Source organism: Xyrauchen texanus, chromosome 34 (assembly GCF_025860055.1).
Source record: "Xyrauchen texanus isolate HMW12.3.18 chromosome 34, RBS_HiC_50CHRs, whole genome shotgun sequence".
Lineage (NCBI taxonomy): Eukaryota > Metazoa > Chordata > Actinopteri > Cypriniformes > Catostomidae > Xyrauchen > Xyrauchen texanus.
Genome location: NC_068309.1, coordinates 864900 through 881539, shown reverse-complemented (window position 1 = coordinate 881539; position 16640 = coordinate 864900). Strand labels below are relative to the sequence as shown.

At 41.1% G+C, this 16640-nt stretch overlaps 1 protein-coding gene across 1 annotated transcript; it reads right to left on the bottom strand.

The window, feature by feature from the left end:
* Positions 1-2776: 2776 nt before the first annotated feature.
* LOC127627999 (interferon-inducible GTPase 5-like) lies at positions 2777-12942 on the bottom strand. The gene is made up of 4 exons (XM_052104641.1): positions 12589-12942; positions 12254-12368; positions 7494-8067; positions 2777-3788 (listed from the first exon to the last, which is right to left on the bottom strand). The coding sequence occupies exons 2-4, from the start codon at positions 12314-12316 to the stop codon at positions 3181-3183; spliced, it is 1245 nt and encodes a 414-aa protein (XP_051960601.1). The 5' UTR covers positions 12317-12368; positions 12589-12942; the 3' UTR covers positions 2777-3180.
* Positions 12943-16640: the final 3698 nt, after the last annotated feature.

The window sequence follows — 16640 nt, the reverse complement described above, 5'->3', positions numbered from 1 at the left end:
GTAATATCAGAACTTCTTCTTATTATTAACTCCTCGCTATGCTTAGGACATGTCCCAAGAATTTTAAAATGGCAATAATAAAACTGCTTATTAAGAAGCCACAACTTGATCCTGGAGAACTGACTAATTATAGACCAATTTCAAATCTCCCATTTATGTCGAAAATACTAGGAAACGTAGTGTCCTCCCATATATGTTAATTTCTACAGAGAAATAGTATATATGAATCTCATCACAGTACAGAGACTGCTCTTATCAGAGTTACAAATGACTTGCTCTTATCATCTGATCGCGGCTGCATTTCACTTCTAGTGCTTTTAGATCTTAGTGCTGCATTCGACACAACAGATCACAACATTCTCTTGAATAGGCTGGAGAATTATGTTGGCATTTGTGGAGTTGCATTAGCATGGTTTAGGTCCTATTTAGCAGACCGCTAAATAGAGAGATTAAAGAGAGAGATATTATCAGGAATCATGGAATAAGTTTCCACTGTTATGCCGACGATACCCAACTTTATATTTCTTCAACACCTGATGAGATTTCACAATTCTCCAAATTAGCAGAGTGTATCAATGATACATAAGATTGGATGGCCAGATATTTCCTTCTACTTAACTCCAGAAACCTCTAAAAATATGCAGCTATAATATAATTTGACTCTCGATGGGTGTACTGTTACATCATATTCAACATTCAACTAGATTATTGTAATGCATTAGTGGGAGAATGACCCACATGAGCATGGAGCCAACAGTATTATTCATGGAGCTTTTCAGGCAGGATCTTCCCCTCTTGAAATACTCAACCAAGTTCCTTCACTTTGCTGCTTCTATATCAATACCGGCAGGGCAGGACTGGGAAGACAAATCGGCCCGGGATTTTACATGGCAACTGGCCCAAATCTTGTAGAGCAGGGGGGCATTTATGGAATGGGATTACACTTTCCCAGACCCACAGCACTTCCGGAGGCGGAAAATCTTTCCTTGTTGAATTACATCCTAGCCACCCTGAATAATCATTGCCCTTTACTTTCATCAAGCTTGATAGAGATGTTGACTACTCCCTGCACACCTTCGACAACCCCTATCTCCAAGGTAACTCCACTCCATTCAATTCTCCTAAATATTTATTTTTATGTGCTCATCCTCTCCAGGTTCTGGTGTTTGATTTCTTGCCACAGTCAGTTGTAGTGACCACGGAAGTTCAATTCCCACATACAGTATGCTGTGAATTGTGGCAGGAACCCCGGGCTACAACCTGTGCCCATGCCTGCCACGGTTAATGAGACAGTATTCATGCCTGCCATGGTTAATGAGCCAGTGTCCATGCCTACCATGGTTAATAAGCCCACAGAGACCATGGAGTTCATTCCCCAGTCGCTGCCCATGCTCATGACCATAGAGATCGTTCCCTAGTCTCTGCCCATGCTCATGACCATGGAGGTTGTTCCCCAGTCTCTGCCTATGCTCACGACCATGGAGGTCGATACCCAGTCTCTGCCTGTACTCTCTTCCATGGCTCTCAGCCCCCCAGATCCTTTCCCAGCCCTGAAGCTGCCCCTTAGGATTCCTGATCATCCTCCTTGGATACTTCATCTTCTGCATCATCATACCCTCCTCATCCGTCTTAGGGCACCAGGAGTTGCCCTTTATAGGGGGAGTAATGTTACAGTAATTTCCATAATCCTCTCCATAGTTCCATCGGTTCATCATCCGCACCTGCCTTCCTTTCCCTCATTAGTTTCCCTGTGTATATATACCCTCAGTTGTCAGTCCTTGAAGTGTTACGTTGAGTTAGTGAAGTGTTACATTAAGATTGATGTTAAGATTTATTGTGTGTTCTACTCCAGTGTTTGTTCCACTCCAGCGATTATTCTTAAAGGATTAATAGAATCTACTCCTACATCTTCTCTCTTCCACTCCAAGACACCAATGTTTCAATTATATTTTTGTTTCATTTGAAGTGTAATTTGAATTTAGAAATACAGTATTTTTGGTAAAACATTTTCAATAAATTATATTTTTCAAAATCGACTGTTTTCGTATTGTTCGATACAAACACTGTTAATAGACATGATTTGAGTGTCAGTAGATGACAATCAGTGCCAGTCCCCCATCAGTACGCTCATAACAAAACTTATAATGTCTTTGACAATGTGGGGCCCCTGGCGGATTGGGGGCCCTAAGGAACTTCCTTTGTTTGCCTTTAGGGAGGATCGGCACTGTTGAAATTTATTAATAATACTTACATTCTCTCTAATTTAACATCACCTACATCCATATCCTGAAACACATTTTCCATGCATTTAATAGTATGCAGTTAATGCAGAAAAGAACACAAGTCAATATTTCAATTCTTATAATTCATTGCATACAGTTCATTTACACGGTCAACTTCTTATGAAGTGCTGTCTTTGTTAATATCGCTGGTGCTTGACAGGACTTTATAATAGGTCACAGACGGTGCTTGAGAAGAACCTCCATAAGTGCTTTGCATACTCAGTTTCGCCAAACCCACTTGTGCCTAGATTTGGAGCATGCTTGCACGAAAATACAAAAACTTCTTGGCCTTGACCATTGACTTCTAAGTGAACTTAGAATATTGTTTGAATTATTTAACGGTGTTTTACTTGTACTGTACAATGAATACAAGAGCTCATTTATTTGTGTAACACACTGTGAAACAAATGTTACAATTCAACAACACCATAATTTAGAAAAGATGTCCGAACAAAGACAACATAGTCCATAAAGTCAGCTGTTATTTATTATACTACAGATCATTTATTATTTCAGTAAAAACAAACAAACTAGATCATGCAAACATAAATCAATACAGTTCTGTGAAAGCAAGCAGTTACACAATCATTTAAAACTAAGTTAACTATAACCATTAAAATAAAATAAAAAATGTATCACATTTATTTGTTGCTTAGTATGTTTTGTTATAATCTATATCATTTTATTCCAGCATTGTGAGGTTGTCTTACTGATGTTATATTGTTTCATACTATTATAAACATTTTTAAATTCATAGTCATAATGATTATTACAAATATAATAAACTGTATGTAAAAAATTATATAAAAAAGAGAGATTAGAACTCTAGACTAGTTTTGAATGCTGGTAGAAATGATGCTACTGGAGCAGCTATATAATCTGAATCTGTCTGATTTAATTACTTGAGTGACGCCAGCAGCACATTATTGGCATCTTCAGCTATTTCATTCAGAAATTTCGTCAGAATGTTTGAAACTGACACAAAAGAAATGCCTGTGCCTATTATAGGTATGCAACTAAGAACAAGCCCAACTGTGCTTTCTGTCACATAAGCAGAGCTTTGTCTCAGCTGAAGTATAATTGAACCAGCGGTTATTTCTTCACGCACTCCTGATTTCATCTCACTCTTTAGAAACTCAATACTCTTCCCAGATCTTTCACTGATCCTCTGCAGAGATTCATCATCCAGACCAAATACAGTCTTGTACTTTTGTATCTCATTTACTAAGAGAGATATATCTGCAGCAAATGCAAGACCAGGAACAGGAACTGCAGCTGCACATCCAGATAATAAAGCTACTCTTAAAATGTTTTTCTCAAGAGATTTCTTCTTTCTCTCAATAATCTCTGTTGTGATATTTGGTACAGTCAACATCAGCACATGTCTCTTGTGTTGTGGGAGATCAGACTTTATCCTCTCCTGCAGTGAATTAAAATCATAGTTGTTGAGTTGCCAACCAGAAATCAAGAACACAACAGGATCCTCTACACCGATCTCTCTCAGACCTACAGACAGAAAAATACATCATTATATATTTATGAAAAGATTATCATAATACTCAGAAATAATTATATTTGCTTGTAATATCACTTTAGTGTTATTAAATGTACATGTTCAGATATTTATTCACAACACAGTATAAAGTTAAAGATGGAGTTTCAACACTACTGACCGTTCCCTTTACAAAAAGCTTCACTATGATGCTGCGCTGCTAAGCGCTATGGGGAACAATCCTAGTTGTGACCGAGCTGAAATAATGTGTGTAACACGTCAATGAACATTGATCAGAATTTACAGCCTCGGCTGATGTAATCATTAGCTGCACCTGAGGCCAGGCTATAAATGGATACGTCACCAGGTGTCGTCAGATCCTCTGTGTTTCACAAACCCTGTCAAAACTTTCTTTCCTCTGTTAGGAGTTAGAATTTGTTAGGCAGTGTGCACTGAACATTTTTCTAATTTCTCTTCTGTTTAGAAAATATGATATATATATATATATATATATATATATATATATATATATATATATATATATATATAAAAAGAGAGAGTGACTGAAAGCCGCAAATGATGCAGTTTTTGCTCTGTTTGTTTGGGGGAAGAGCACGCTGCTCTCGCGTTGCAGCAGGGCGGGTGCGAGCACTGCGATTTGCTTTAACAGGTGCTAATTCAATTTGCTTCGCGCTCGCCTCACTTGCTTCCGAGAGTCAGCACTCATGAAAAAAAAAAAAAAGATAGTTTGTGGGGCTCTTGCATGGATTTGGCTGAGGAGCAAGAGACGGGTTTATCCCTTTCTCTTGTTCTCTCCCCAAACCCAGCTGGTCCTTCACATGATCTCGAAGTGCGTTCAGATCATGAGGAGGATCGCGATTCTCTTCCCGCCTCCGACCTTTCCGTCCGCGATAAAAAATCTACGGAGGAATTGCTCGATGTTGTTACTCGTGCGGTTGCCAGACTCCAGTTGGACTGGCCACGTGAAAAAGAAACCCCCAAACCCTCCAAATTAGGGGATAGATTTTATCTTCCACTCTAAGAAAGGGAACGCCTCATGAGTCCCTTCCCTTCATGACCTCCATGAAGAGCTTTCTCACCCCTAAAAAAAAATTAAATGAAAAATACAATTATTCCCGTGTTCACATACCCTCAACGTCATTATATTCGACTATTATATTCGACTATCGTGGGTGCTGAGGCACGGGGGTATTCAGTGATGCCGCCGATCGGAGAGACGCTTGCGGGCTATCTATCGCCGGGCTTGGCATCGTCACTTAAGAAGCCCTCTCTCCCCTCAAAGCCTTGTAGGACAACCTCCACTTTAGTGGGAAGGGCTTATCAAGCAGCAGTTCAGGCTGTTGCTGCTCTGCACACTATGCTGTTTTACAGGCGTAACAGGCTGACCTCCTGGACGACCTGAGTGTGGGTTCTGCTCTTGACGAGCAAGCTTCAGACCCGCCTCGGTCCTGTTTGAAGGAAGACTCAAAAGTAAAGCGTGGCGAGTCGTGCTCCTCCTCCCAGGGATTGGGGACAGTCTTGCCGCCCTTGCCAGCCCCCGAAGCAAGACCTCAGGACTATAATTTCTAGTAAGAGAAAACCCTGATGGTTTTCTAGATTAGGGGGTAGCTCCCCTCGGGACGGGGCGCGTGCTTCACTTCACCCCTCCTAATACCCCCTCGAAGCCCCTCCATTCCCGCCACCTCTTTGTGTTTCGGGTTGCAGAGGCTTCCGTCAAAATTGGGTGTTTTCGCTGTTCCTGCATTTTATTCAGGACGCGAAACACTCGACAACCCCTCAACAGGAAATGTTAAAATCTAATACCCATCTCAGAGATCCTGGCAGCGTGGAAACTTCTGCCAGATATATTCTTTTCTGTGGGTCTTAGAAGGGTGTCAGGATTTAATTCACTCGCTGCTTTTCAGTGTTTCAACGGCGTGTTCTCACTACTGTAAACCGGATTTCTTTTTTATGTAAAAAAAAACTAAAATCTCCTGGTTAAAGGGGCCATGGTATGTGTTCCCCTTCCAGAGAGAGAGAGTTAGGTTATTACACTAAATACTTCCCATTTCCCATGGAGGGTGAGGGGTGGCGTCTGGCTTAGATCTTAAAGCTTGAACTGCCCGTGGGTGTTCAAGTCCTACAACTCGTTTGGCTGGTCACCATCGATCTTATGACGCACTTCTATACTTCATTTAGAAGTTGATAGCGCAATGTCTCCTCTACTTCTGAAAAGTAGGCTGATCGTGGTGACGCATACATAGCACAAATGCGCCTGCATGCATTTCCTTCTACTAAAGTTCATATTACAGAACCAGCTAACTGCCAGTTTGCTTCAGTTCTGGATTTTCTGTAGAAAGAACTGTCAGCGGGCACTTGCCTTGCCACTGCCAGGTTCTATGTGGCCACTGCAGTTTGCCACGGCTTGGTGGGCGGGGTGCCCTCTAAGAGGCATCCTTGCTTAGAGTTTGCCCCAGCTATGACCAAAAGCATTCTTTGCACCCTCACTTTGGGTGAGGGACATTATTTCCCGGGCCTACGAGGCAAGCTTCACCAGTAGGTTTTAGGGCGCACTCTACCAGAAGGCTCTTCTCCTCTAAAACCTTGGCTAGAGGTCTCCCTCTGCAGCAAGTTTGTGATGCGGCAGGTTGTCCTCTCCGCACACATTCATTAGACTTTTATAGTTTGGATGTTCTGCCACTCCGGGCTCTTATGCCCTTGAGTCGACATCTCAAGCTCATGTCTGGACAAGTTTGTGATGCGGCAGGCTGGTCCTCTCCGTTCACATTCATCAGTTTTTATGACAAGTTTGTGTTGCGATAGGGTTCTCTTCGCACACATACATCGAACTTTATGGGTTAGATGCTTTACTACTCCGGACTCTTTTGTCCTTGAGTCGACATCTCAGCTCATGCCTGAACAAGTTTGTGATGCGGCAGGTTGTCCTCTCCGCACACATTCATTAGACTTTTATAGTTTGGATGTTCTGCACTCCGGACTCTTATGCCCTTGAGTCGACATCTCAGCTCATGCCTGAACAAGTTTGTGATGCGGCAGACTGGTCCTCTCCGCACACATTCATCAAAATGTAATGGTTTAGATGTTTATGCTACTCTGGGCTCTTATGCCCTTGAGTTGACATCTCAAGCTCATGTCTGAGACCTCTCGCGTTTTTGTGAGTACACTGCACAACCGTAGGGGTCCGGACAGCCCCCAGTGCGGCGGCGTGGGTATTGCGTTCCCCATAGCGCTTAGCAGCGCAGCATCATAGTGAAGCTTTTTGTAAAGGGAACGTCTCGGGTTACATGTGTAACCGTTGTTCCCTGAAAAAAGCTGAACGAGATGCTGTGCTTCTTTGCCGCACTGGGACGTCCCAGGACTGCTCTTCAAAAAGAAGTATCTGACGACACCTGGTGACGCCTCTATTTCATAGCCTGGCCACAGGTGCATCTAATGATTACATCAGCCGAGGCTATAAATTCTGGTCAATGTTCATTGACGTGTTATACACATTATTTCAGCTCGGTCACAACTAGGATTGTTCCCCATAGCGCTTAGCAGCGCAGCATCTAGTTCCGCTTTTTTCAGGGAACAAGGGTTACACGTGTAACCCGAGACGTTTTCACACAAGACTTCTTTTTACCAAAGTGAAATAATTATTCAACCAAAGTCACTGTGTTGCACAAAACACTGTCATGTAATAAACATCATAAACAAACCGTTGACACAGTCCTCTCGTATGATTTTCAGCGTCTTTTTCTCATCAAAGTTTTTTCTTTTTTTTCGCTTTGCAGCATCAATACTGGAGTCAATCTTGGAACGAATAAAATAGAAATTCTTCTTCGTTCTCTCGATCTCTTTGACCAGGTCAGCGTGACATTCTCTGAAACGATCTGAAGCGATGATGATGAAAAAATCATAGCGCTCAAACTGAACGTGTTCAAGATACTCATGAGCTTTGAACTTTAGTGTTCCGATTCCAGGAAGATCCCAGAATTTCACATTTTCATATTTTAGGTGTTTGTAAGCTTTGGGTTCTTTAGTGGTCTCCACTTCACCAGTTTCAGCTGAATCATCATCGTCATCTCCCAAACCCCTAAAAGCATTGATAAATGTGGACTTTCCAGAACCAGATTCCCCCGTCACAGCAATATTAAGCTCTACACGATCTTGCTGGTCGAGGAAATGTTTGATGGTGTCAGCAGCTGATGACAGATCCTGAGTAGATATCAATTCTTTAAGTTCTTCCAGCTTCGCCTGAGTTATAACAGAGTCATCTTCTGATGTAGACATCTATAAAAGTTAAGTACAGAATTTTATGACATTAAAATAAACCAAACTAAAATCACATTTCAAAGAATAGCAACAAGTGACAATCATCAAGATTGGTAAAAAAGCCACAAAGTTAAATAGATTTATTTCATTAAAGCATTCAGTTTACATTATATAGTTATAATAGAGATGAAATTCATAGAAAATTTAAATGATGTAAATGTAACAATTTGTTAACCAATATAAAGATTACACATGTAAAAAGAAACACTTTTTAATGTATCCATGGATTAATGTATCTCTTCACTCAGTGGTTCTCAAACTTTTTACACCAAGTACCACCTCAGAAAATATTTGGTTCTCCAAGTACCACCATAACGACCAACATTAAAATACAGTAGTAGTAGGCCTAACTATTCAGCTACAGTTATGCACAGCTCAAAAACCAGGCAGTTTTATTTATAATAAGAACATTTATTATTGTCAGCCACTTTGAACATTGTAACAACACAGTTTTAACATCAACACTGCACTGTGCTGCTTACATAGAGGTAAATTAAATAAAAATTAAATAATGATTAAATTAAAATGTATTGCACCTGTGCTCGGTTCACTCTCGTCCTCTTCAGTTCTTATACTTGAAACATTTTCCTCCTGATCCGAACTTCTCTTGCCAGATTGAAGCCACGATAGCAGTTTTGAACTTTTCCTAATTTTATCATCCACCTAACATTCATTTATATTTAACCTTTTCACAAAATTCGCTGCCCTTTCAAGGCAACCGTTATAGAACTTGTCACTTTATTGTTTCCATGGTGACGCGTCATTGCTTGTCACGTGACCACAGCCACTGAACGACTGATGATCTGCTTTTATTTCCTTTTTTATTCAAAATATTCACAAATTTGTTAGCTATACTATAGCATTACCTTTATAAACACCACCATTATAAACACCACCATTATAAACATCACCTTTATAAACATCACCTTTATAATTATCACGTTAGTTGAGCCTATCTTGCGATGAAACCACCTGATTATAATGGATAGGAATATTATTGCCGCTTCCATAGACGTAAGTGTGTACTTTACAAACTCGAAATATATTGTTTTTTTAGTACTTGTGTGAATTTAAATGTCTGAAACCTAAAATAAACATTATGTGGATGAATAGTTGTGAATGATATGACTCCGCTGAGCGCGTACGTCTCTGGCTCAGCGCCAGCCAATGCGCGAAAGCACAGTTTGAATTTATCAGTTGGTCAAGTCATGTACTCACCGGTGAGATCGAAATTCAGTGATTCCTCTGCGTACCACTAGAGAGAGTCTGCGTACCACTAGAGGGAGTCTGCGTACCACTAGAGGGAGTCTGCGTTCCACTAGAGGAAGTCTGCGTACCACTAGAGGAAGTCTGCGTACCACTAGAGGAAGTCTGCGTACCACTAGAGGGAGTCTGCGCACCACTAGAGGGAGTCTGCGTACCACTAGAGGAAGTCTGCGTACCACTAGAGGAAGTCTGCGTACCACTAGAGGAAGTCTGCGTACCACTAGAGGGAGTCTGCGTTCCACTAGAGGAAGTCTGCGTACCACTAGAGGGAGTCTGCGTTCCACTAGAGGAAGTCTGCGTACCATTAGAGGAAGTCTGCGTACCACTAGAGGGAGTCTGCGCACCACTAAAGGGAGTCTGCGCACCACTAGAGGAAGTCTGCGCACCACTAGAGGAAGTCTGCGTACCACTAGAGGGAGTCTGCGTACCACTAGAGGGAGTCTGCGCACCACTAGAGGAAGTCTGCGTACCACTAGAGGAAGTCTGCGCACCACTAGAGGGAGTCTGCGAACCACTAGAGGGAGTCTGCGAACCACTAGAGGGAGTCTGCGCACCACTAGAGGAAGTCTGCGCACCACTACAGGAAGTCTGCGCACCACTAGAGGGAGTCTGCGCACCACTAGAGGAAGTCTGCCCACCACTAGAGGGAGTCTGGCACCACTAGGGGAGTCTGCGCACCACTAGAGGGAGTCTGCGTGCCACTAGAGGGAGTCTGCGCACCACTAGAGGAAGTCTGGCACCACTAGAGGAAGTCTGCGCACCACTGGGGAGTCTGCGCACCACTAGAGGGAGTCTGCGCACCACTGGAGGAGTCTGCGCACCACTAGAGGGAGTCTGCGCACCACTAGAGGAAGTCTGCGTACCACTAGAGGAAGTCTGCGTACCACTAGAGGAAGTCTGCGCACCACTAGAGGAAGTCTGCGTACCACTACAGGGAGTCTGCGTTCCACTAGAGGAAGTCTGCGCACCACTAGAGGGAGTCTGCGCACCACTAGAGGGAGTCTGCGCACCACTAGAGGGAGTCTGCGTACCACTAGAGGGAGTCTGCGCACCACTAGAGGAAGTCTGCGCACCACTAGAGGAAGTCTGCGCACCACTAGAGGGAGTCTGCGCACCACTAGAGGGAGTCTGCGCACCACTAGAGGGAGTCTGCGCACCACTAGAGGAAGTCTGCGTACCACTAGAGGAAGTCTGCGTACCACTAGAGGAAGTCTGCGCACCACTAGAGGAAGTCTGCGTACCACTACAGGGAGTCTGCGTTCCACTAGAGGAAGTCTGCGCACCACTAGAGGAAGTACGTCTGCGTACCACTAGAGGAAGTCTGCGTACCACTAGAGGAAGTCTGCGTACCACTACAGGGAGTCTGCGTACCACTAGAGGTACGCGTACCACACTTTGAGAACCACTGTCTTAACTGATATTTGTGCGTCTTTCATTTTTAAAACACTCCCTTTTAAAATCACTTGTTGGGATCGCTGTTTTGTGTTTTTTCACTTTGGGACAATCCCTAACAAATTATTTTTGGGATAGCTGTTTTGCACCTTTCACTTTTGAGACCCTCCCTAACTATGGAGCCAGAAATATGGCAAAACAATTTGAATTTGAATTGTGTAAATTTGAGTTATATACTTTTGAATTTGAATTATAAGTGTGATTTGTCCTAATGTAATATTACGTTGTATTTTAAATAGGTTTGAATTTGAAATTTTTAAACTCCAATCCTGGACATTTCATATTTAACCAAGTTAAATTGGTTTTTTTTACTGCACAATTTTATAAATATGTATTTTCAAACAGCAAATTTTTGGTTCTGAATTCTTACACTGTATATATTCAGTTTTCAAGATTACGAAATTCAGAACACCATGTTCAATATCTAAAATTCAAACTGCAGAAATTCAGATCTACAGAAAGTGGGTCAGAGGTCAAGTTTCCATGTTCCTCAGGGAAGAGTAGAGGGTCTCGGGAAAAGTCGAACTGAGCATTTTGGCCAATTACAGGTGGAGGTGCAATAATTCTCTGGCGCGAGCGTGATTCAAAGGTCGCCGTTGTGATCATGAAGTGGTTCTTAAACTGTTATGATTGATATTTTTATGGTTAGCACATTCTCAGCACATGAGACATTTGTCTAAGCCAGGGATCAGGACCGATGTCTCGCGAGCCACATGTGGCTCTTTGTTAAAAATCAGCTGGCTCGCCGGGTCTCTCACCAACACATGATCATTTAACACTTTATAGAGATACATTTCCAGCAGAAAGTGTGGGTGTGATTGCAAAGCTTGAAGTCAATGACACTGTTTTGATTTCCTTTCTCCCGAATTTTAAAGCCTACTTCTAGTTAACAAGGTTTGAAATGAACTCCCGCCAAATGCGGATCTTTCATGCTGAGTATTCTGATGTACCAGTTTCCACTTCCTGTGACCTGTAAGACTTCTTGGAGTGTTATATTACAATAAATTAGACTCCAAAACACGCGTTTGACGAAACATGAGACATTCTTTAGATTCTTTACTTTCCCAAAACTTCTGAATACACTCTTCACACACACTGTGATTACAGGACAGGAAAACAGGATTTTTAAAAATGTCACGGCACACAGGACAAGAGAAATCCTCCTCAGAAAGTTTAGACGCCATTTCACAGATCTGTCCTTTACAGATTCACTTTCAGTTTAATAATCCAGTTTTAACAGTCTGTGATACATAAGATTGTGTTTGTACAGGTCTGAGATCAGCAGACACTACAGATTAAACATACAAACATCTGATCATATAAACTCACTTATTGTTTAGGATCAATTCTACACCATTAGATTACAGAGAATATGAGATATGATGTAAATAATGACTGATATCATTTAATAAACACAATAACTCACTGTTTGGTCGGAAAATATTTCTGCTGCTTTGACGAAGAAACCTGAAACTGTTTGATTCTTCATTGACTCGTTGATCTTTGGCCATTTTCTCACTTTCTCTCGTTAAGATAAACATCTATTATGTGTTCAATTGAGGAAAGAGTCACACAGATTTGGAACTACATGAGAGTGAGTAAATGAATAAATAACTATTCCTTTAATGTAATTCAATCATTTAAATATGAATCCTGACATTAATGTCCAGATTTACATGGAGAACTGAAAAACATTTGTCTGTATTTAATCCGATATGAAGGTTTTTATAAAAGAATTAAAGATAAAAGTGTTTTAATTACCTTGAATAAATGAGTGAAGTGCAGAAACATTCACATCATCTGTTGTGTAGAAGAATCCTGATCTATTATATATATATTGACACGACTCGAGTAGAAAGTCAAACCATGAACATCATCTGTTGTGTAGAAGAATCCTGATCTATTATATATATATTGACACGACTCGAGTAGAAAGTCAAACCATGAACATCTTCTGTTGTGTAGAAGAATCCTGATCTATTATATATATATTGACACGACTCCAGTAGAAAGTCAAACCATGAACATCTTCTGTTGTGTAGAAGAATCCTGATCTATTATATATATATTGACACGACTCCAGTAGAAAGTCAAACCATGAACATCTTCTGTCACACGATACACAACAAGAGATCTGAGAGAGAGAAATGTGCTGTTTATCTATCTACCCACTCATGACTCCTCCCATATCTGTCCTCTGCTGTATATATACGTATAGTATAACAAGTTAAACTGGTCTTGAGATTCACAGGAAATGGTTGGAATATATTTAATCACACAAACAAATACAATGAAAATGAACTCGGGGAAAGTGAATGTACAAAAGAACTTAAAATGGGAAGAGTCAATGTCTACACTATAAATAATAGTGACTGTCAACAGCACATTTCTCTCTCTCAGATCTCTTGTTGTGTATTGTAGATGACAGAAGATGTTCATGGTTTGACTTTCTACTCGGTGTTTTTATGCACGAGTCATGTCAATATATATATATATATATAATAGACACTAGGGGTCTCTCTTGAGCGCCGAATCACTGTAAAAAACTAGTAGCTGTGGTTGCCAGAAATCTACCGTAAAAAATACGGTCGAAATGTTCTTCTGTTTACGGTTTACGTAAAAGGGAACTGTAAAATTTATGGTACAAACTTGCAGTTTTGGTTGCCATTAAAAATATTCAGAACTGGTATGAAAAGCAAATACCATTTTTTATTTAAATACCACAATTTTACATAGTAAATACATACTTCGGACAACCATATTGTTCTTAAAACAGCAGTAAAAATGGCGTCAACTTGCAGAACAAACATTTGAATAATTGCAATCTTTAACAGAAAGCCACACATTAAATAACCTGAACAAGACAGCACACACTCTATTAACAGAATGGATTAATCATGAATCAAATGCTTGGAAAGCATTAACATAGGCCTACAGCTTTTTGCAATCTCAGATGAACAAAACAAAACTTCCTGTAGGAAAACTTAAATGTATAAATTGAAAGGATGTGAAAAGCATAACCATACAAAACAGAAAAGAAGTGACATTTTATTTTAGGTACACAGTGTTTTATTGGCTGCAAATCATTACCATATAGTACCATAAGCCAAAAATAGCTTTCTAAGAGGACAGGACGTGTAGTTTTCGACATTCAAAGTTCAAGCATCTTTCAGTGTAAATCCAGATAACACAGTTGTAAAACATTCTCAGTGCCAACTTCAGACATCTGTCAAAAAGTGTTTGTCCAACCTTAATCTGCTCTCCATTCATGATCAGCAAGCTCTGCTATGAGTGTAAGGACTCATGGGTTCACTGGGAGCTGTTTTTTGTTTTTCCTCGATTCAACTTTGGAAACAAATGAACAATTGAATGAAATCTGAGATCTTACACTCCTCCATTCACAGCTACACAATGAGCACTTTCAAGCCCGAGAAAGGTAGTTAAGACATAATTAAAGCGATCATGTGACTCCAGTGGTTTAAATTAAATTTTATGAAGCAACATGAGTGCTTTGTTTGGGCAAAAAACTATTTACCACTTTATTTACAAAAGTATTGATCTGTAACACTTGTTCATGAGAGCATCATGACACATGTGTTGTATGGCTGTGAGAGCAGACATTGTGTGAGTGCTTTTGATAAAACTTTTTTTTTTTAAATAAAGTAGTAAATTATGCTAAAAAAATATCTTTTGCACAAAGCAATCGCGACGCTTCTTAAATTTAGGTTAATCCACTGGAGTCACATGGATTACTTTAATGATGTTTTTACTACCTTTCTGGACCTTGAAAGTGGTAGTTGCATAGCTGTCAATGGAGGGACAGAAAGCTCTCATGTTTCATTAAAAATATCTCCATTTGTGTTCCAAACTTGAACGAAAGTCTTACGGGTTTGGAAGGACATGAGGTAGAATAATTAATGACAATTTACAGAATTAACATAACTTTTAACATTAGTTAATGCACTGTGAACATGAACAAATAATGAACGACTACCGTAATTTCCGGACTATTGAGCGCACCTGAATATAAGCCGCACCCACTGATTTTTAAATAAAATATTATTTTGAACATAAATAAGCCGCACCTGTCTATAAGCTGCAGGTGCCTACCGGTACATTGAAACAAATTAACTTTACTCAGGCTTTAACGAAACACGGTGTGGCAGCGGGCGTGGTCAAGCGCCCGTCCGGGAGAAAAGCGGTAAGGGCGCTTACACCTGAGCTAATGTCTAACACCGGTGTCTAATTTCAGTAAGCATGGGGAGAGCGGCATAAAAGGCAGCAGCCACAGAGCTGAGAGAGTGACACACGTCAGTCTAGTGTTGGCGCATAGAAGAATTGAGAAACTTTATAAAATTGATTAAACATTGCTGTGGCCATTAAAACCTTACCTGGAACGTCAAGTGCCCTGCTGAAAACTGTCACACTGCTGCCCGTGTGACAGTTTTCCCAAGAAGGACACGTGAAGCAGGGCACTTGAAATTAGACACCGGTGTTAGACATAATTTAGCGCAGGTGTAAGCGCCTTACAGCTTTTCTCTCCCGGACGGGCGCTTGACCACGCCCGCTGCCACACACGGCTTGTAATAAAACATTTGCAGTAAACAGTAGCCTACCAAGAAAGTCATTGGTCACTATCTTCCTCGTCCTGTGCACTGAAACCACTGAAGTCATCTCCTTTGGTGTCGGAGTTGAATAGCCTTAGATTTAGTTGTCTATTTGCACTGATTCAATTCCTCACGCTGCTGTTTCCAACATCTTATCATCGACTCATTAAGACCAAGCTCCCGTGCAGCAGCTCTATTTCCTTTTCAACAGCCAGATCAATCGCCTTCAACTTGAAAGCAGCATCATATGCGTTTCTCCATGTCTTTGCCATGGTGAGGGTGACAAAATTACTACCGTAATCAGAATGATGGGAAGTTTGAGCGCGCTCGATTTAATCTAAACTGTAAACAAAAAAAGTTGTTTTGACCTTAACCCGTTCGGCAATTTCATTGGTCTAATGAAAGCTTCACGCCGTAAAAACTGAGCACGTCACAGAATGTTTTTTTTTTTTTTATAAAATTTGAAAGCGGGAAAAATCCATATATTAGCCGCGTCATTGTATAAGCCGCGAGGTTCAAAGCGTGGGAAAAAAGTTGCGGCTTATAGTCCGGAAATTACGGTAAATGAAGATTAAATACTGTTACAAATGTAATTCCCATTGTTAGTTCATGTTAGTTTGTACATTACCTAATGTTAACAAATGAGACCTTACTGTAAAGTGTTACCACAAATTTCATGTAAAAAAAAAATGGTTTAATGCCTCCCTTTGCATGAACTCGAGTAGAACCCAGTTCCAAAGGGTAATGAAGGTTAAAAGGTTACCAGGGACGAACTGCTGAACATTCAGCAGCACATACCAGATAATCTTTTCCCGGTTTTTCAATATTCGGACGTTTTGCTGGACATTTTAGTTGGAGGCGCTGCTGTGTTGTTTAGATGCGCTACGAGACGCAGGCGAGGGAGACGAGCTGGCGCGCTGGTTAAACTCCGTCAGCGCGGCGTTCGAACAGCACTGCCGAGCATTCATCTCGCGAATCTCCGCTCTCTTCCCAACAAAACGGACGAACTACATCTCCTCACACATACTAATAAGGACTTTTCAAACTCTGCTGCACTGTGCTTCACTGAAACCTGGTTGAGTGAAGCCATTCCGGACAGCGCATTACATCTGCCGGGCTTCCAGCTGTTCAGAGCGGATCGCATCGCGGAGTTAACGGGGAAAACGAGAGGTGGTGGAACATGCTTTTACATCAACGAAAGTTGGT